General features: G+C 38.5%; 1 protein-coding gene and 1 long non-coding RNA gene across 8 annotated transcripts in view; one reads left to right on the top strand and one right to left on the bottom strand.

The window, feature by feature from the left end:
* Positions 1–20,550, bottom strand: part of LOC108654335 (uncharacterized) — a 30,413-nt gene extending 9,863 nt beyond the window's left edge. Inside the window, exons 1-2 of the long non-coding RNA XR_016197063.1 lie at positions 20,409–20,550; positions 17,211–17,462 (exon numbers count right to left, since the gene is read on the bottom strand). This is a non-coding gene — a long non-coding RNA (uncharacterized LOC108654335). The remainder of the gene's footprint in view (positions 1–17,210; positions 17,463–20,408) is intronic.
* Positions 1,025–21,793, top strand: Mmp1 (Matrix metalloproteinase 1). 7 transcript variants are annotated; one of them, XR_016197057.1, is made up of 8 exons: positions 1,025–1,476; positions 4,718–4,975; positions 15,673–16,076; positions 16,157–17,075; positions 17,228–17,396; positions 19,505–20,724; positions 20,860–21,299; positions 21,593–21,793. XR_016197057.1 is itself a non-coding variant. In XM_018105540.3 (6 exons), exons 2-6 carry the CDS (start codon positions 4,865–4,867, stop codon positions 21,751–21,753), a joined length of 1,674 nt encoding a protein of 557 aa, XP_017961029.1. In that variant the 5' UTR covers positions 1,025–1,476; positions 4,718–4,864; the 3' UTR covers positions 21,754–21,793. The 7 variants fall into 7 exon arrangements, 2 of the variants coding, with proteins under 2 accessions (XP_017961029.1, XP_017961027.1); XR_016197058.1 differs by lacking the exon at positions 19,505–20,724 and having other exon boundaries at positions 17,228–17,306; XR_016197055.1 differs by lacking the exon at positions 19,505–20,724.
* Positions 21,794–22,077: the final 284 nt, after the last annotated feature.

Below are 22,077 nucleotides of genomic sequence, written 5' to 3'. Positions count from 1 at the left end.
TTATAATTTTATACAATTTTTAAAGATTTTATAGTTGATGTAGTTGTATTTTTAAGTAAAGTATAATACAAAATATAAGCTGAGTAAAGTAAAGCTAAAATATGTTGTTTAAAATATATAAATATGATTTGATTAAATAAGACATGTAGTTCAAAGTGTGATATATTCTCTCTATTAAGTATTTGCATCTATGTACCCTCATAAGAATATACTCTATGCCTATACAAATTTGTTTAGATCTCAGCTTCCTCAGTTCCCTCGTAAAATCTACATGAAGTAAGCTCCAGTCATAGGCGTGTGCCACACAGGTGCTAATTGTCTCAGTCACACATTCACATACACGCACACATACACACAGACAAACGCTATCGTATGACTAATGCCCATTGAGAAACGCAAAAACCACAAATTGAAAGCAAACTGTGAAATCGAAATACAATTTAAGATTCATTCATAAATTTTGTGTATCGAGGTTTTTACGGGCACACCCACAAAAGGGGCGCCCAAGAGTCACAACTTCAACGGAAATTGCACGAATTTAACAAGAAGCTGGCGCAGCAGCAACAGCAGCCAGAGCAGAGCAGCAGCAACAGCAGCCGGCAATAAACTGTAAACTGTAAACTGTAAAAATGCAAATGAGTGAGGAGCAGCAAACAGCAACAACAATAACGGCAACAAAGCACACGCTAAACAGTTAACAAAAGCTGCCGCTGACGTCGCCGCTGCTGCGGCTGCCGCTGCTACTGAAGAGCATGACACATGCTTCCAAGAAACGTTCATTACTCATAAGCAAAGCCGATAGAGCGCAGCTTAAAGAGGGAGCCGAGCAGCAACAGGTTTGACCAGCAGAGGAATTCCCGCTGTTAACTGCCGATAACAGAGCGCTGTTAACGCCAGCGTCGCTGCTAAGCGCATTGCGTGTGCGTGCAAAAGCTTTTTATCGTAACTTATGCGCAACTGCGAAAAGCTTTCGACTGCTGCTCGCACTTCGTGATGCGCCGTTGGATCAGTTGAAATTTGCGCGCTGCTCTGTGCGATTGTGTTTGGCGGCGAAACACGAAATTCGAATATATTAAACAAAAATATATAAAAGAAAACTTAACATTATTAACAAAAATAAAAACAAAATTTCGATATTGCAATTTGAAATTTTAACAGTTGTAGCGTTTGCAAAGTGAACAAGTGTCGTTACAGTTGCATCAAAAAATGCATGTACAACTAAATACCAATCCTGTGCACAAGTTGAAATTATAAAGCAAGCAAGAATAGAGAGAAAAGAAAGAAAGAGGGGAAGAAAATCTGTCAACGCCAATAAAAAACGCCCACACAGACAAATGCGTGCAGTTGATTTATGCAACGAGCTAATTAATTAATTGTCACTTTCTCAACAAACAAACAGAGCAACAAAGGCGAGAACAACAACAACAGCAACAGCAACAATTGCAGTTCATTGATCTAGAGAGACAACACTTCCATGTAAGCATCGCAGCATCCCCATTCTTATCTAAAAACAGTCCGAGGGAGAAATGAACTTGAATTGGGCTTAACTTAATCGCCGACTTAACATAGATTTGTAACTGCACTTAAGTGCTTACGTCTATCCCTTATCTCTCTAAGGTCAAGTTCTAAGCCAAAAATGTAATATTTATTGATCGAGTTGGTCATTCATTACACATAAATATTTATTTGGTAATGCACAGCCCTTGGCAGCATATCTTATCAATACTTAAGCACTTTTAACAGGTTTTTGGTAAAGTTGGTAAAAGAAAAAGAACTGTTGATAAGGCAACAACTCACACACACGCACACACAATCAACCAATTGTGCAATACGTACCACATCTACCAATACTAAAACAACAAAGTCTAACAAGCGTCATCAATGCACTGAGAAAAAAAAACATGACTAACAAAAACATGACAAAAAAATTTTCTCACAAACAGCTGTAAATTTTAGAATTTTGGTTGCTCTATTAATTCTTTTTACTTGCTTGATTTAACAATTTCTTTTTTTTTTTTTTTGTGCAGTGTATCTTATACACTTGCTAAACCTGTTGGCAAACATTCCACCTGCTAAATTTGACTGCCGCAAAATAATAAAACAACAACAGCAACGAAAAAGTAGAAGAAAATATCTCCCAATAATTAGCATATCAAATAAACATTATGTTCGTGATTCACATTGCTTTGGCTTCGAAATGGAGGAGCCTTAGTTAAATATTAGCATATCGCTGAAATTTCTAATAGCAATAGAATAATAGAAATTTATAAATGCGTAATCTGAACTTGATCACGTATACGTAATTTGACTTGTAAATATTTGAGATGATAGACAAAAATTAAAAAAAAATTTAATTAATTCGTTTAAATTTTTTTTCACATCCCAACTTAGTTTTATTTAAAATAATTTTTTTTTCATTTTTTTAAACTTGAACTCTTTTGCTTTCATTTATCCAACGATGCTTGTTCATATTTAGCACATAAACTAAATTTTCTGGTTGTAACAGCGCCTAATGACCCACATTACGTATACGTAATCCAGTTTGTTTTTGGCAAAAACCAAAAAAAAAAAAGAGTAAAACTCTTCAAAAAATAAACTTCAATGTGCGCGTCGCTATTGATTAAACAACAATGCGAAAAGTATTCATCGTTATAGCGACTATGACTCTACCCATAACTATATATATATAGATATATCTATGTGTGTGTGTGTGGATACATTCATATGTGCTTGTTTAGTGAAGCGCAAGAGAGTAGAACCGAAGCGTACCAAATTGACAGCTTTTAACCTTAAACCCAAATGAATAACGACCTTCAACCCGCCCCACACACGCCTAATTGCTCCAAATTCACTTCTCATATTTGTATATTTATATAGTGTACACATATATGTATGTTTATCTGAATGGGCCTACTCGGTGAAATGATAATGCCCATGTCCACACAGAAATCCCCCGTTGGCTGATTAGTCAATACAAAACACTGCGAACGGCTCAGCACGAAAATAAATGCAGACTTTTGCGTATCACATAGCAAATATTGTCCCTTATGCTACTCTCTGCTGCTTCGCCTTCTTCTTCTTCCTCCCACCTGTAGGTGCCTGACACGCCCGAAACTAAATATGTACTAATGCATATTTATATATATAATTGTGTGTCTTTGTTAGAGTTGTTGTTTGTGCCGGCATTTGCTTTTGGCTTTTGGCTCTTGGCGTTAAAAAAGAAAAGAAGGAAAAAAAACAGCGCTCCACTTGTCGTATACTTGATATCGCTTATCGCACAGCTCTGCTGATGTCACAGCGTGCACTGCGCGAAATTAAGAGCGACAAAGTAAAGATACATATATGTACATATATGTATATTTAGGGCTTTAGCAAGTGTCAGACACGTAAATAGATGCTTACCCTAATCTAATTTATTGATATCATTTGTAAAGCAAGCTAATGAATTCTGGAGAGGAAAGTGCCAGGAAAGCTTTCTTTGTCAACAATTTACAGACCTAATCTCAGGTCTGGGATGCTAAGAAATAATTTTACAAATAACAAAGTTCGAGATGAGGAACAAAAATATTACAATACATATAATAATAAAAAAAAATTAATTAATTAAAAAAAAAAAAATAATAATAATAAATTTAATATTAAAAAATTTTTTTAAAAGTTAAATAAATATAATAATGTATTCCGAAAGTTTACATGATAATTAAAAATAGTATTAAGCTCAGAAATGGTAGAAAAAAATACCGAAATATATAAGGGGGACAATAAATTTTTTCTTTAAAAACAAAAATAATAATAATACATTTTTAGGATAATTTCAAAAAGTGTTTTTAAAGCAAAAGTAAAGAAATATAATTTTTTTTTTTATTATTATTAATACCATTATTTTTGTTGCAGTGTACTCAATTTTGAACTAGTTCAAAGAGCTTAGAGACAGACAGTTAGACTAACTGCAGCTCGTGTAAAAATAACGCTCTGTAATAACTGCATTTCCCGTTGCATTCGCCAGTTGCCAAGTGTTACAGTTAAGATGTCTAATAAAACTAAGACGGTGTTTTCAGGCAACTATCTAAACGGGTCTATAAAGTGCAGATGCGTTGCTCTGTCAACACAATCTGACAAATAGGAGCTTCATAGTCATATGAACATAATTTGCAATAGAAGTGATGCTATTTTTAGACACATATCATATAACATGGAGCAAATACGACTAGGCGGCGGTGTAATAACATATATTTGCACATGAAATCTAAATTTAGTAACTGTAATTTGGACGTGGTCTAAAATTAAGTTTTAATGTGTCAGACTGGCTGACAGACAGACGAGCCACATGACTGCGGCTGTAAATAACAGCTGTAAAGAGGCAGAAGTGGAAGAAGAAGAAGACGAAGCAAGTGCTGACACGTCATATGCCACACACACACACACACACACACACACATACGGGCATGTGCCATAACTTTTGCCACACTTCCGCTAGCTGGTTCCAGTCCGAAATTAAGTATACGCCATGCAGACCCCGTTGACTGCTGCCAGAGCCAACCTGTTGGCCAAACAGGCACTTAGCCAGCTAAGTTTGAGCTGGCTGCTTCCGTTTGCCCTTTTGCACTTGGCCCTTTTCTTGATTATACTTTTTACCCGACTGAAAATATTAATTGACCTTTTTTGCAATTCTATTTCGAATTCTAATTGTGGTTTGTCTACTTTATTGTCTTTCCAGTGCGCAGTTGCTACGTTTTTTTTCGTTTTGAATAAAGAAAAAACTTCAGTCACGACTTGAAGTTCAAAGTGCGCAACAAACAACAATTACACAACTACAATTGCAACAACAACAATAACAACAACAACAGTAACAAACAGCCACAACATGTCCAACACCTGCCAAAGCTACGCATCCGTGTTCATAGTCCTAGGCACAATCCTGTCCATTCTGGGGGCAGCACAGATGGCGCCTGTTTCAACAACAACACAAGCTGAGGTAAGTGAATATGCAGCATTGTCAAAGAGCAGAGGAAACAAGAAGAAAGAGGCGAGGCATAATGGAGAATAAACTAGTTTGTGAGGAGTTTTAAGCTTCAACTGCATAAAAAGTCATTTAACATGGACTTAACATAGATGAGAAGTATTAAGCTAGAGCAAAGGCTTGACTAGAGCGATTTATCGAAGCTTGGGGCAGCTGGAAGTTCAACTTAAGGGCAAAGTTAAGCTAAGGAAAGAAATGCAAAGAAGTGCAAGAAGAATCGAGAAGTGACATAATCTAGTGGAAGAAGCTACCAAGATTGAAGAGAATTAATAGATTATGTGCTTAGGCCGCTGTAAATCTGCATTAAATGCAATCTCAAGGTAAAGTCTGTAGCCTTGATTTTCGACTCAGATACAACAAAGCTCCAAAGGCGTCCCTAACAAAACAATTAAATGTAATCTTTAATTAGGTAAAGATACCGAATCGAGGCGCAGACACAAACAACTGATTGCCGTGCTAAACAAATTTCTTGCACATGTACGACCCGAAAGCAATAAAATAACAATAAATTCCAGAATAAATGGAAGCACTCATAAGTGCCAGCAATTGTAAATGCAGTTTAGTTTCAGTTTCAGTTTCTGTTGTCAATCGCAATTGAATATTAAATTTTCCATGCAATGTTAATCAAATAATTGCAACTGTATAATTTACTAAATTAGAGAGCAGAGGCGAAGAGATACATATGTATATATACAGTTTGTTTTTTGCTATAAAGTCATTAAAGGCAATTCAGAAATGTAAACTCGTTTAATCGTGCAGCAATTAAAAGAAGCTGCAGCAAGTCACATTTTGTCCGGGGGGCGTGCACGACTTGGAAATGCCCTGAAGATATAGCAGCTCAAAGGCTTCTAGTTTGAAAAGAAAATATGCCCTAGCTTATATATTGTATAAACAATGTCTCAAAGTGAATTCACTTAAAGTTAACAGTAAAAGGCTCTTAACAGTAGGAAATATTTAACATAAAATGTCATAACAGTATAGATCTCTGTTAATAATAATAATTAGTAGAGTTTCTGAATTTCTGTTCATTGTTGTCTCCTACATTCAGTTGAAGCTGAAGCATATTAGCCCATTGAGCTATTTATTAGCTAACTTCTCTCCACTGTCATTATATTATATATATTTCTATATACATATATTACATATGAATGTTTAGATTTCCCACCTTTACTTCCGATTTGCTTGACAAAACTTGCACAAAACCTTTTTTGTTTGTGCTCGCTGAATTTCGATTGTCAGTGTCAATGATGTGGTTGTTCCTATATGATAAGATATACATATGTATATATACATACATAACGTAGCTCTTTATATATATTCAGTTGAGTGCACACACATGCAATTGCCAGTGCATGTCAAATAATTATTCGAGTCACATAGGCACGCAATGCATTCATCGCCTATCGCAGATATCGCCGCTATCGCATTAATCGCCATATATCGCTTATAGTTTTCCGACCTTAGCCTTTCGGTTGGCCTTTCAGCCCAGCCAACAAACTGTCAACAGCCTGTTGAGCGGCCCATGCCAATACACAGTCCCATTTTCCATTTCATGTGCATCGCATGCATTAATTGCGAGTCGATTAAGATTTTGTTCATGACATTGCAACATCACATGATATTTGTTTACATTTTCCCTTTATTTTTGCTGACATTGCATGCTTATTTCTAATAAAAATAAAATATAATTGAGTTGGAAAACTCTTGAGCTGCAAGTGATGATAGAGAGCTGAAAAATTCATTGAAAACTTAAAATGAGTAGAACTCTATTCTCATTTAATCTTCTCTTTCTACAATATATATCATCTCTCTCTCTCTCTCTCTCTCTCTCTCTCTCTCTCTCTCTCTCTCTTTCTCTTTTGCTCCCTGCTCAAGTTGTTTATCCATAGCTGTAAGTTATCTGCCTTTAGACCTAATACACATTTCCGCTTGCTAATTTGCCTGTTTAGCTGCAGCTTGTGCATGTCATTCGTACAAAGCCGACTGCGCTGATTAGCAGCCTAATGTCAAAACTTGTCACGAAGATTTAAGCGCATTGTTAAGGCTAAACAAATTGCTTACATAGCTGTAGGCACGTGACGTGCTACCAATGATCAATAGGTTAAAAAGTTCTAGGCTTTAGTTTATTGACTGAGAGCTAAGACTTGAGTTGAGTTCTCAATTCTCCTCACTTCTCCACTTTAAGACTCTTTTCTCATTTTGTTTTCTCGTTTCTCAGTTTCAGGATTCTCATTTCTTAATCATAGATGTGCAATTTTCAGTCTCTGTTGCTCATATCTCAATTTCTCTATTCTCAGCTCTCAATTCGCAGTTCTATTTTCTCTCACCCCCTCCCTGCCAATCGCTTCTCACTTCACACTTATCGATTCTCAGTTGAAGTTGCGTCGTTTATCTTTCTCATGATTCCATGTTGACAAGGCTGTCACGTTTTGGCGGCACAAAGTGTTTTCTCCTGTTGCACGATTGCAATCTGCATAAATTATTAAAAGAACAGAACGTAGCAGGTGCAATCATAGCAGTCGCCACACCTTTTAAACAGGTAGCACAAGCACACACCAAAGAGTGTGAATTCTGCTGCATCATGCTGAGAGAGAGAGAGAGGGAGAGAGACAGACTGATAGTTAGACATACACAGTTCAGTTCCTGTTTGGCCTTTTATAGCGAGTGAAATGTAACGCATGATACGTTTCGCTTCCAAGTATCGATATTACGCTGCTATCGATCAATCGCACGCGCTGCTTAGAACAAAATACAAATACAAATACAAATAAAACAAAAAGAAGAAGCAGAAACTCAAATGAAATAAGCAAAAACTCGTCTTTGTCTCCAATTTGATTTGACTAATTGATATGTTGAGCGCGTTGCCTGCCTGCATGGCCATTTAGCTGGCCAGTCGCCCAAAACGAAGTCGCTTAAACGCTGATCATCGTCATGCTCATGATGAGCATTGTGCTTATAATGATGTTCATAGTACACACATACGTCAACATTGTGCGTTCCATGTTTGTCTCACTTCAATGTCAACGGCGTTTTGTTCTATTCTGCGCCGCTCTTTGCGATTCTCAATTGTGATTCCTGCACATTGACTGAAGACTGCGCAGCACTTTACTTTTACTATTATTCCATCGAATCTTTCAAATAAATGAGTTAGCATTCGGCCTAATGTCTGCTATAAATTGTCTGACTCACTTAGTGTCTGCTCTCTGCTGTCTGCTGTCTGCTGTCTGCTCTGCCGGCTCGTTTTATTTATTGTCTATTGTCACCTGTCGCTTGGCGTGTTGCATTAGGGTTACAGCGATACAAATCAGTACAACAACTAGCCAAATTGACATCATTTGAGCCACTAGAAGTGCATAGCCATGAGTCATTAGTCGAGCGAGTGCAGTTCAATGTGATTAAACGCGTAGCCCAGCCGCAATTAATATTGAAAGCGACTCGCGTCACACGCTGCGTATACATAATCAACTGTCGGCTGTCAAAGGTTAATTGCAGCTCAATTGGAACTGTTTCACTCTGGCTGCTTCGCCCAGTCTGGCTGGCCTAATTGAGCGGGCTCAGGCTGCAGCAGAAGCTAAAGTCTTTCTTCGCTGTTGAAAGTAAAAATTGGGAATTTACTTCAATGATGACGTATTTTCTGTTGCCTAATTACAGTTGTTAGGCACAACTGCTTGCTTCCTTCAAAAATTTAATAAGCCCGGGTGAAAGTTGTTTAGTCAAAAAGAAAATTCTATAGTCGCAAAATTTTCGCGTGCGTCACGCAGCAGCAGCGAGAAAACATACAAAAACAGACGTCCAAGCCAATCAATAATAACTTTAGCACAGCGAAAAAAACTGGTTAAGGCCCATTAGTCGACTAGCTGATATCCTGAAAAACTTATCGCAGAAATAGTTGAAAATTGCAGCAAAACTATTCACTTAAATGAGCTCTGGCTGAGTTAATTATAGCTAGTCTAGAGATCTAGGTTTTTAAAAATAGAGTATACAATGATTGTTATCGATTTTAATCGATTATCCATCAACTAACTTGCAATGAAGTGGAGCCATATACCTAATCTCTCAAGTGTTTGGCCTTAGCTCAAGCTTGGATATTCACACATAGACATTATTACTGAGGGATAGACAAAAAAGTCAAGTCGATAGATAAAACGAAAATAGCCAAGGAAGAGAGAGGCAAATAGGTATAATATGCACACATCTATACCTTCTATTCATAAATCGTAATAAAAACACCATACCCATCTTACCCACTCCCAATGGGGTATCAAAAAACACATCATGACTGTGAAAAAGTCAAGAAATAAATAGAAATGTTTTTGATTGATTTGGGCAGTTGGGAACAAAAAGTATAAAAAAAAGTGAAAACGCAAACTGAGAGCTAAAAGTCACGTTGCGTGTGCGACGACCTTCGCCAGGTGTTAACACAAAGGATGCCCGGTGTTTATGGCTAGAAAAAGCTTAACAGGTAAACAGCTAGCACTCGAAAAAAAAAAGCTAAACAGGATAACCTTGCCATTTTGCGAAAGGCGTATGCAAAAAGCAAATGTTAACAGCGCAAACAAATGATATTTATGTTTGCGAAAGTGTGCCTGTGTCTATGTGTGTGTCTATGTGTGTGTGTGTGTGTGGAACATCCTTATAAAGCCGCATCGAAGGTCAGAGGAGAAAAAACTAGTTAAAAAAAACCTTTTGTGCTCAAAGTGTTTTACTAGGAAATACCCTCTAGCCGAGGCTAACTTTAGAGCGGGCAAGACTATAAACTATGCCTAGGATATGTTTAGAATAGAGCAAGACTACGACTTGGCCAGAAAGTGTGGAGTCTATATAGGGTATATTTAGAGTCATTTTGCATAGGGTGGTCCTCTGTTAACTCCAGCCTGTTAGCCCATGCACGTTCTATATATATTGATATACTCTTTGAGCTCTTTGAATAGGCTACCAGCATTTAGAGTATTACTCGAGAGACTCACACATTCATCTTCATGCCAATCAACCTCATAGTGCACTATTTATAGGGCACCGGCACCTGAGCAAAAGCTGGAAGCACGGCTAGAAAAAACGTTTCCTTTTTGCACTTTTTGCTCTCTCGCTTTTTTCTAGCCCATGTCCAAGTTTGTTTGCTAGAAGTTTTGCATAAAACACTTGGTTTATCTTGAGATCAGGCGCTTATTTATCGCCCCCGACGAATTAACCGAGGGCAAAAAACATCAGCAACAACAACAACAACAACAGAAGAGCTCAGCGGGGGCGGACTTAAATGTCAAATGGAAGTTATGGGAATTAGCAGCTGACAAAGTTATTAGCCAAGCGGTTTTTCATCTCATCTCCCTCTCTCTCTCTCTCTTTCCTCTTTGCTCTTTCTCTATTGCGCAACGTTGTGGCACCTTTTTAGCGGCTCATTTGGCCCAGTTTTTCCATCTCCTGTTTAAGAGGCAGTCCACATGCTTCGATTCGGCTTCACTTTTACACGTGATGTAACCGAAGCTAGAGACTTGGCCAAAACAAGTTGGTCAAGTTGTGCAGATTTTGCTTAATGTGTTGTGTGTGTTGCCTGCTTTCAGTTTCCCAGTGCGTTGCATTAAAATTAGGTCTAGGCTTTAAGACACTTTGTTGGCCAGCATTTTCATCGGTCGGCAGTCATTGACCCCAGCGCTTACTTGGCTTGACCCAAATTCTGAAATGGAAAAGTTTAAACGCACCCCAATGTACCTAGACCTAGACACGCATACAGACCCAGAGCTACACACACATACACTCACCTAGCCACCCTACTTTAACTGAGGCAAATAAAATTTTCTCATCAATTTCCGGTCAAGTAAAATGTAGCCAAAGGGAAAGAGACAGACAGACACTGAGAGAGAGGGAGTAAGAGAGAGAGAGAGCGAGTGTAGGGGAAAAGGAAAATGTAACGTACGCTCGCTGCTTGGCTTATAATTTATGCATGTCCTGTGCTTGTTTGAACGGAAATATATATATACTATACATACATACATATGTATATATAGAGCTAGCAGGGTCAAAACACGCCAACGAGGCGTTTACTCTGGCTATTTACTATAATTTTCGCCCTAGGGTCAATGACTCAAAGGCATTGCATTGCATTGCATTGCATGGCATAGCTGAAGAGATGTTTCCGTGACTCGGCCAGACACTAAAGCTTATAATTCGCAAGCAGTTCAAGCACTCAATCAAAGCCGTAAGATATTGCATGTGCCGCAATCAGAGATTCATTCCGGGCAGCACTTTAAAGCCAAGCAGCTGTACAGTGACTCGGAAAAGTTTTTGTGCACACTGCTTCTAGTTCACTTCAAGTTTTGCTATTTGATTTTTCAGCTCGGGCTGGCTTTGAAAATTTGCAAAAGCCCTTTAGCCATTTCCCTTGCTCGGCCACCCAGCCACAAGTTCAACTGCAGTCGCACTGTGTGTGCGTGGGGCGCATTGGGCGTGGCCAGTGAGCTAGTGAGCCGGCTAAACTAGGCAAAGAGGTCAGCCAGTAGACAAATGGCAAGTGCAGCCTAAGCCATGTTCATTTCAAGCGTCTGCTTTGAGTGCAATTCTTAGCTCTAGCTCCTTTCCAGCTGTTGACATTTCCATTTGCATATTGTGCAGCAGCAGCACATTTGTTATTATATATGTTTTTTTGTTTTTCTGTTACTGTCAATTTGTGTCAATGTCTTTCTCTGCTTATATATCTATCTCTCTCTCTCTCTCTCTCTCTCTCTCTCTCTCTCTCTAAACATAAATTGAAGTGCAATTTCGACGTGCGCTGATACGTGAACTCGAGCCAAATTGTTTGCATTATAATTTCGTATAATTTGTGTGCGCTGTTTGCATTGTCATGTACGAAATGCATTTCGATTGTTCGCCGCGATAAGTGATGAACTTAATAATCGATATCGATTGCAGTGACAAATTTTTATTCATATGAATTGCAGATTTTATATAAAGTAGTCACTGACAGATCTTGTTTGTTAATTGCATACGAATATATATTGATAGCTTATTGTTTATCGATAACAATTGTAGTCGATATTCATTTCAAATGACATGAAAGTTGGCTTTAATATCTTCATTTATAATTGCATGAGTAAGTTTAAAGTAAACGACTCTACAATAAAAACTAATTTGATTAATCGATATGGTTAATCGATAACAGTGGTAACTACAAATGCAATCTGTGTCTTTATACAGATTTGTTTAATAAATTAATATATAATTGCTTCAGCAACTTTATCAAGTTTAATAAAAATCGATAACAATGGCATGCACTACATCGGTTCTAATTACTTATCAATAGCCTGACACAGCCATTAAGATAGGTATCACTTTTGCTAGTGATACAAGTTTCCATATCAATTCTCAGCTATATATATATAGCTTTCTATATCTATATAGATTACTTTGTGTTTCTATGAGAAATATGTCATGTGTACGCTTTATAGAGCCATTTCCGTTCCACACTTCCGTTTCGAAATCCTCGAGAATGTGGGCACATCAATTTCTTGTGACGCACTTCATTCGTTTCACTACGTTTCGATGATTTGGAATGGTTCGTCAGCCATAGGTAAATGAATCACGAGCTGTCGAATGATAAGAGCTCGTTAAGAACGCACAATACACAATACAGTTCTAAAGGCAGTACGACTCCCAGTTGTTGTCTTCGAGCGACTCAAACGTATCTTATCGGAGCTGGGCAAACACACCTTTGTTATCTGGTGACTGGGCCAACTCATCGCCAGTTGCCGTCGATTTAGTTAGTGACAGTTGCCACAGTAACTTTGCTTTTGCATGAAACATATGCGATCAGGGCCAAAAGCCGGTTCCAGTAATAAAAACAATTAATTCAGAATTCAATTGGAATTTTATGCGCGGCTTTCGGGCTTTCATGTTTTTCCCACGACGAGAGAGCTGCCCCTGCTGCAGCGCATCAATGCAATTATGTTAATTGCATAATAATGCATAGCTCGAATAGCGAGTATCGAACACTGGAATTTGCTCAGCTGAAAGGCAAGCCCAGCCCACAATCAGACAAGGTCTAGTTCCTTTGGCCATTGGCACTGTCTCTGGCTTTGTTTGAACTTGAGCAATAACTTAATCTATGGGGAACTGCCCAAAAGTTCCAAAATAAACATTGTCATCAGTCACTCGACAAGCAATGGAAAAGCCCTCAAGACTAGGCGTAAAACGAAACGAAACTGAAATAGACTTTTCAATACGAATCTAGAGTGCATTATCAAGGCTACTAAAGTTCATTCATACGGCGAAACAGTTTGCCCAAAATAGTTCCTTAAACCCATTTAATCAAATCATTTTATGCCATTTATGTTAATGTGACGTTAACAGCGTGACGTTAACAGAATAATAACAGAGTGTAAATTAAAAAAAACTTTACGAAAGGCAGCGAATTAATTTCGAATAATATGAGAAACAATAAAATACAAAATATGCATAACAATGGTAATAAATAACAGCTATATAGGAAATATATACCACAAATATTAATGGTGATAGAGCGAGCGAGACAGATAGAGAATAAGTAAGGGTGATCGATGGAGAGCATTGAGATTATAAATATTCAATTGGGAATGTCGCGAAACATGCGAAGGAAAAGGTGTAATTAAGTAAAGTATATAGAGTGGGGAACAGGGAGAGAGGAAGAGAGAGAGAGAGAGAGAGAGAGAGAGAGAGAGAAGGATCTGAGAAGATCTGGAATGAGTCAGATTATAGAATTGTAATCCTAAAGATATATACAAAGAAACAGAAGTAGATCGAGAGAGAGAGAGAGAGAGTAAGAGAAAGAGAGAGATTGTAAATTCAAATCAGTTTGCAAATCTCCGTAAATGACAGCAAAGACAAATATTATGCCGCATCAATTTGGAGCAATACAAAGCAGTATATGAAACAAAAGTCATATAAGAAGAGGAACACTCAAAACAATGATAATAAATACCAGCCATATAGGAAATGCAAGCCAAAGAGCGAGAAAGAGAGGGAGACAGCGAGCGAGAGACAGATTAATTTGATTTTGTAATAATTTTGACAGCAAAGCGGAACGAAATGTTGCAAATGATTCGTACGTATCGCGCTTTATGAACTCAATTCTCCAACCGATTCTGATTCTGCAGTTACGCCAGGCTCTATATATATGTATATATATTCTCGATTTTTTTTCGTGCACAGATTGATTGCCGCTTGTCAAGAGTCATGTTTACAGGAAAAGCAAAACAAAAGCGAGTTCATTTACCTTTAGAGGCGAGTCTAAGGCCCGGTACGCCCTCTCCCGTCCCTCTCTCTTACTCTTACGCACAGCTGTACGTTGGTTGTTACCACACGACAAAAAAAATTAACCACAGCACCACCCAGTTTATTAAATACTTGTGCCTGAGGCAACGTTGTACGCATATTTATGCCTTTGAGCCGAAAAAGTTTTACTTCCTCGGCAAATATCATAAAAAGTTCTATAAAAATATATAAAATAAAATAATCAACTCGACAGTCAGCTGAGAGGTTTGTTTGCCATTATGCAAGCGCCGTTTCTGAGTAAATATATACATGTATATATAATTTTGATTTTTGGATTTATATGGCACAGTGTATCAGCATATATATGTATGTATGTATGTATGTACTGCTGCGACCCATTAAAAATGTGCGACACATGCGTCTTACGGCACATGTTTCACATGCCAAATGCCACTTATCGTGTACTTAAGCAGACTTTCAAAAAGTCTACTGAAATACTAATTCCATATATAAATAAATCCAATATATCTATATGCATATATCTGTATGTGTGTATACAAGTAATTGCTGCAGTTAATGCAACTAATTAGTTAGTTAGTTAGTTAGTTTTTTCTGCTAATTGTCCGTTAGGCGCATCTTTAACCTCGCCTTGTTTATAGACTTCCTATTGGAGAGTGTTTTCGCTATGCTGCTATTCAATGCTAATCACAATTAGCAAGCTCTATAAAGAGTTGCGTTACAATTTAATTCGACTTACAATTAACTGAATTGCCATCGAATCAAGAGAGAAGAAAAACACTTCCTTAACTTGACTTGACTCAAAAGTCGTCTCAGCTCACCTCACCTCAGCTCACCTCACCTCGTCTCGTCTCGTCTCAACTCCGTGATATTTTTTTCACACCTCGAATCGCATAATTAAAGTCACGTAACTGTGATTCGCTCTAAGTATTTGAGCATACGCCAAGTCTGGCCCATCCCACTGGTGGGTAACGGGGCAGCCGGTGGGTGGTGGGGGGTGGGGGGCAGGGGTCTAGGGGTGTTCGTCTCTTGTAGAATATTATAAAACATTGCCATGCCAAAGTGCTGGGTCATAAATTATGCAAGTCAGATAGTTTTTTGTTGTGGATTGTTTTCTTCTTCTTCTTCTTCTTCTTCTCTTTTCTGCATACGCGTAAGAAATGTGACGAATGACGAATGAGTTCCTCGGGCAGTTAACCAAGACTCTTCGCAGGACAATTACAAGGCAGGCAAAACGTGCCTTATCTGATAGCCATAAATCAGGGGCCACCTTGCTGGCAACGGGCACAAGACATTGATCTTGACTGGACATAGACTTAGCAGCTGTCCCAACTGAGTAAACTGAGTGAAATTCTTGAATCTCATAGTCCGTCTTCCCTGTTCCTTTTTTTCAGATGTATCTCTCACAGTTTGGCTATCTGCCCGCCTCAGCGCGTAATCCGGCCAGCAGCGGACTGCAGGATAAGCACACATGGGTCAGCGCCATCGAGGAGTTCCAGAGCTTTGCCGGCTTGAATATCACCGGCGAACTGGACGAGGAGACTCTAAAGCTGATGTCATTGCCACGTTGCGGTGTCAGAGATCGCGTGGGCACTGGAGATAGTCGGGCAAAGCGTTATGCTCTACAGGGCAGTCGCTGGCGGGTGAAGAATCTCACCTACAAGATCTCCAAGTATCCCAAGCGCTTGAAGCGCAACGATGTCGATGCCGAAATCGCGCGCGCCTTTGCCGTCTGGAGCGAGGACACCGATCTAACTTTCACCAGGAAGACATCGGGACCCGTGCATATTGAGATTAAGTAAGTGTGGGAGAAACGCCGAGGAAGCAGAAATTGCTCATCTCTCATTGTCTCTCTCTTTCTCTCCCTCTCCTCTACAGATTCGTTGAGAGCGAGCATGGTGATGGCGATGCCTTCGATGGACAAGGCGGCACTTTGGCTCACGCCTTCTTCCCCGTCTTTGGCGGCGATGCTCATTTTGATGATGCGGAACTCTGGACCATAGGCTCGCCACGTGGCACCAATCTCTTCCAGGTAGCTGCTCACGAATTCGGCCACTCCTTGGGACTGTCGCATTCGGATCAGAGCTCAGCTCTGATGGCGCCCTTCTATCGCGGCTTTGAGCCTGTCTTCAAGCTGGATGAGGACGACAAGGCGGCTATACAATCGCTCTACGGACGCAAAACCAATCAGTACACGCCCACCAACGCCTACCCGCCTAGCACACACCGACCCTCGTATACGCCACCGAAGGTGCCGCTGGACGACTCCATTTGCAAGGACTCCAAGATCGACACCGTGTTCAACTCGGCGCATGGCGAGACCTTCGCCTTCAAGGGCGACAAGTACTACAAGCTGACGACGGACTCCGTGGAGGAGGGCTACCCACAACTCATATCGAAGGGCTGGCCCGGACTGCCCGGCAACATCGATGCAGCCTTTACGTACAAGAATGGCAAGACCTACTTCTTCAAGGGTACTCAGTACTGGCGCTACCAGGGCAGCCAAATGGATGGCGCATATCCCAAGGAGATTAGCGAAGGCTTCACTGGCATTCCGGATCACCTGGATGCGGCTATGGTCTGGGGCGGCAACGGCAAGATCTACTTCTTCAAGGGCAGCAAGTTCTGGCGATTCGATCCGGCTAAGCGACCGCCCGTTAAGGCCAGCTACCCCAAGCCCATCTCCAACTGGGAGGGCGTGCCAAACAATCTGGATGCGGCGCTCAAATACACAAATGGCTACACGTACTTCTTCAAGGGCGACAAGTACTATCGCTTCCACGACGCACGCTTCGCGGTAAGTTGAACTGCACTAAGAATATGATCTAACTGCCTATAGAATATGATCTAATAGAAATCTAAGAGTTTCTTAACGTAATCTAAAAGTTTAGCTAAAAACTTGCAAAAGTAATTCTGAATAATGCAAACTTACCGATTTCTCCGGAACAGGTGGATACGGCAACGCCGCCTTTCCCAAGGCCCACGGCGCACTGGTGGTTCGGCTGCAAGAATACGCCCTCATCGACAGGTAATATTGTTGAAGATGTTGCTGAGTCTGAGCAGCGATCACAGCTGAATGCCAATGATGGTAATGGTGATAGTAGTGACCTGGACGCAGGTGAGTGGGATCGACTCAGCGGTAGTTTTGTTTGAAACCAAGCAATTAATTCCATAGTAATTGAAACTGTAAACAAAAAACAAAAAAAAACATAAATAACAATATATAGAATTATCGAAACATAAGTCAAAAAGATCTCATAAACATGATATGAGTTGTTACTTTTTACCAGCCAAGAAATGTTTAAAACTCCTTAACGTAACAAAGTAAAGAAATTCTTGCAAGTCTCTCGAATGATATGGAGAGATAGAGATAAATGAATTTTATATACAAATATGGTATGTTTAATTAAGTTTATATATGTATGTATGTACCGTACTCCTACTGTAGTCAATTCTATAATTGAAGTCAATGTGTTTGTCATTGAACAACAAATAACTATGAAAAAAAAAGAGAAATCCTTAAAAAAAAGAAAGAACAAAATACATTATTATTTTATATTGAAAACTAATTCTCGAATTGTGTATGTCCAATTTCTTCTCCTAGTACTTGTAGATCTTGTATACTATATCATTTTGTTGTAAATATGATTTATGATTTTTTTCTATTTTGTGGTGTTTTACTTTAGTTTGTTTCAGTGTACTCGAAACTGAATCAGCTTTAGGCTACACTTTCCTTTCAACACCTTGTACACTCGTACACCTCCTAACCATCACTCACTTCTATAACGGTTTCTGTCGTTATCACTAATCCTAATCAAGTTTTTCCCAACTACTTTTAACCAAGCTTTTGTATTCATAACAAACTTTTGTTTGGTTAATGCTACTAATTCCAAGATTTTTATTATATTTATTATTTTTTTATTTTTTTAATTGATTTTATTTTTTTTTATTTTTGGTTCAAGGAATATATATTTTTTTTAAATTATTATTTTTGTTTTTAACGTTTCGTAAAATATTTTCTAACATGTGTATCTATTTAAACGGCTTGGTCTCCCTCTTAAAAACTATTCTAATCTTAATTTATAGCTTCCTAACCAACTCAATTTAGCATACCATGTAAAAAAAATATATATAAATAAATCAAGAAATCAACCAAGAAAATTTTAAAATTATACTGAGGTCTAAAATCGAAAATGAAATATTATAATCCCATCTTGCTTACAGTGTACAAAAAGAAAAGAGAAAACAAATAAGAAAACCAATAAAACAAACTACTGGTCAGTCGGTCTCACTAACTTCACCCCCGCTTCCCATTTGGGGCGGTACCAGGCAATAAACCTTTACAATCAATCTACCTAAATATTAAGAATCCACATGCACCCGAAACTTTGCATGCGCTTTACTAATAAGCTAACCTAACTATAAAGGACTGCATTAAAAAGTTACTAAGATATCTAATCTACAACTATACAACACTTTACAACACTATGCACACTCTTACAACACTATTTGTCAAACACCACAATGAAACCCCTCTCAACTATTTATCTACTATGTAGTAAACCCACACAAAGTGTAGTTTTTGCAAATCTAAGTACGTACACCCCTTACACACCCACCCACTAAGTATCTATTATTCTCTTTGCTGTAGTACTATGGTAATATTAATATTAGTTACATAAGTGACCCAATCCAACTAAAAATGTCGATGTATGTATACCCTGTAGTTATTATGGCATTCTTCAACACTTTATGCGTACAATGTTCGATTCGAAATCGAATTCGAAATCCATTTTTGGACACCTGTGGCACAAAATTCAATTGGCTAAAGGCTTCCTTTTGTTTGTTTTGGATCGCTCTTCTCCTGAGCTCACACAAATCTTTTTAATTGCATGTTTTATCAATAATACTAAATCCACAAGACAAGCATGAGTCCCACAACCACACACACACGCACACTCACACTCCCACTTAAACACTCATTTGCTCACATGTTATCCACCTAATGTATGTATGTGGTCCACTCCCGTTATGTTTTGACCCAGATTGCACGATTGCTGACAGTCGGTCGGCCAATTTGAATACTTAACACATGCATGCACGTGCCTGCTGCCCATAACCCGTTCAATTTACATAAATCGAGCTGTGAACTTCAACTGTATGTCATCCATTTGTACGTACATGTCTACATGTACATACATATGTATGTATGTATATTTCTTGCAGGCTTTAAGAGACGCGGATAAAAACGAAACAGAACAATTAACAACAAATACAACAGCAACAAGAACAACAGCAGCAACAACAACTGCAATACAACACAACTGAAAAGCAAAAAACTAATAAAACGAAAATAACAGCAATAACAACGAACGCCAAAGCACACACACACCCACACACACCCAATCAGACAATGAGAAGCAAAAGAACAAAGACATAGCGAAAGCAAAAGCAAAAACAAATACAAAGCTTACCAATTCGCCGGCTGCTGCTGGTACGACTGCCGTCGATTGTTTCCTTCTTTCTGCTAGCTACTCACCCACACACGCACACAAATCCAATTACACAACATGAGTAGAGCAAAAGCAAAAACAAAGTAATGAGCGCATATGCTTGCCATGGCATCAGCTGATGGTGCTGATGTTTCTGTGCTCCAACACACACACACATATCAGAAACAATAAGAAAGAGAGCGAGAACATTGCAAAAGTAAAAATAAACTAGTGCATGCACAGTGAAAGGCTGAAGCCGAGTCACCGGCTGCTGCTGCTGCGCTGCTACTTGTTGCTTTTACTTCCAGCTCCACTCACACATGTATACAACGAGAGAAGAACACAGCAAAAGCAAAAACAATGTAATGCACGCATAGTTGAAGGCATACGAAGCCAATGACTGATGCACTTGTTGCTTTTGCTTTCACACACACACACACGCTCACACAATTACAATCAGCCAGCAAGAAGGAAGAGAACATCGAATGTACATAAAAACATTTAATGCGCGCTAGGCTTAACAAGCCGCCAACTTCTGCTTGTTGCTTCCCTCCCTCCTTCTATGTAACCATGCTCCCACTCGTAATTGTGTATGATAGCAATTAATTGATACCCAGCCCCGCATCCCAATAACTCACTCTGTCTGCCTGTGTGTGTGTGTGTGTGTATGCTTCTATCAACGCGTGTAATTAAGCTTTATTAATTGTAGCTATTTGTGTATTCACTCTTAGTACTTGTAACTCTATGCTAGTTGATCGAACTGATTATTAGTTATCGCCATCGCTATCGCTTGCTAAACAAAGTATCGCAAACGCAGTCGCAATCGCATACGGAATTATACGTAGAACAATATCGTATGTACATATGTAGATTTATTGTAGTTACGTCACAGACAACACGTACGCTTGCGCACGCACGCCCGCTAAGACGCACACAAATTGAATTGCTCAAATTGTAATTTATGCGATTATTTCTTCTATTTGTTTTTTATAAATTTTTCTTTATTTCATATGCATTTGCTCATTTCATTACGGTTGGGCGTGCGATCCAATTTATCAATTTCATCCAAAACGTACTGCGATCATGCAGTACCCCAGATTCCAAACACAAATACGGGTTTTAGCCCGGGCATGGGTCTGCTCCCCGGCTGGATGTGGAGCCTAACGAATCGATACTTTTAAAGAACGCGCGCACTTGTTCCAGTTCCTTCAGAGTTTCGTTTTCAACAACAACTACATAACTGTATTATCATAAATATATATATTTGTACATATATATAAATATATATAAAAGCGTGCCTTAAGTTGTATTACGTCCATATAAATATGCTTGCTTGACTGATCTCTGTCTAAAAAAAAAAAAAATAAGAGAAACAAAAACAAAGTATTTAAAACAATAAAAACTATCACACAAACAAATGCCACGCCCAGAACTAAAAGCAGCCGCCGCCATTGCAAAACGCCCAGAAAAACGCCAGGAATTCGCTTACGAATTCAACATTTTAAGACATTTGCGCACAGAGTGGAAGAGTATGTTGCATTAATTACGTAAATTATTTGATTTATTTTTTATTTTTCTTAAGTTAGCTTAGTATAAGTCTTGATCATTTTTGGCAATTAATATACAAATAGTTAAAATTTATTTTTAAAATCTTACACCCAATAATCTTTAAAAAGTTTTGTCCAAAAGTTGTGCACTCTAATGGAATTAGCTTAGTTATAAATGCCTAGTTCCTAAATAGATAATAATGAGAACTCTTTGAAATGTTTTTGTGAATATGCACTAATTTGAACTTATTTTCATTTGCTTTCGAAAACAACAGCTGTCGGTGATAACCAGTCCAATGACGAACCCTTCGAACCGGAAATGGCGGAACGCACCGGTTCCGGTGCGAAGTCCCTTCAGCTAACAAGCAATTCTGCTGCCAGCGTGCTGTTCAGCACCTTCCTGCTCTGCTGCCTATCCAAATTTATAATTAGCTAAAATCGATTTGAGCCTAGTGGGGAATATTACATAAAACTATCCGAAGATATTATATAAAATATTTGGTTCTTAGTCGTTTTCAAAATTTTGCAAATACAGTTTTTTGCGGGCTACCAAAAAAAATTAAGATTTGTCAATTCAAATTACAAGAAATGAGCTACATATAGATGCATATATATGTAAGTAAGTATATATGAATATCATGTAAAACAGGTGCCTTAAAATCGTTGTTTTGTAAATACAAAATGAAAGAGAAAAATTAATATAAATCAGCATTAAATGTAACTTAAATTAATTCTTAAATAGTTAACATTCCAAAAAAGA

This window comes from Drosophila navojoa, chromosome 5 (assembly GCF_054131105.1).
Source record: "Drosophila navojoa isolate 15081-1374.11 chromosome 5, UAZ_NAV_1.0, whole genome shotgun sequence".
Lineage (NCBI taxonomy): Eukaryota > Metazoa > Arthropoda > Insecta > Diptera > Drosophilidae > Drosophila > Drosophila navojoa.
This window is presented reverse-complemented; position numbering and strand designations above follow the sequence as displayed.

Coding starts and splice junctions, on each gene's coding strand:
- Mmp1 (XM_018105538.3), top strand. CDS start 4,865: ATGTCCAACACCTGCCAAAGCTACGCATCCGTGTTCATAGTCCTAGGC. Junction 17,076..17,227: donor TCCACGACGCACGCTTCGCG/GTAAGTTGAACT, acceptor TCTCCGGAACAG/GTGGATACGGCAACGCCGCC. Junction 17,397..21,592: donor TAGTAGTGACCTGGACGCAG/GTGAGTGGGATC, acceptor CGAAAACAACAG/CTGTCGGTGATAACCAGTCC.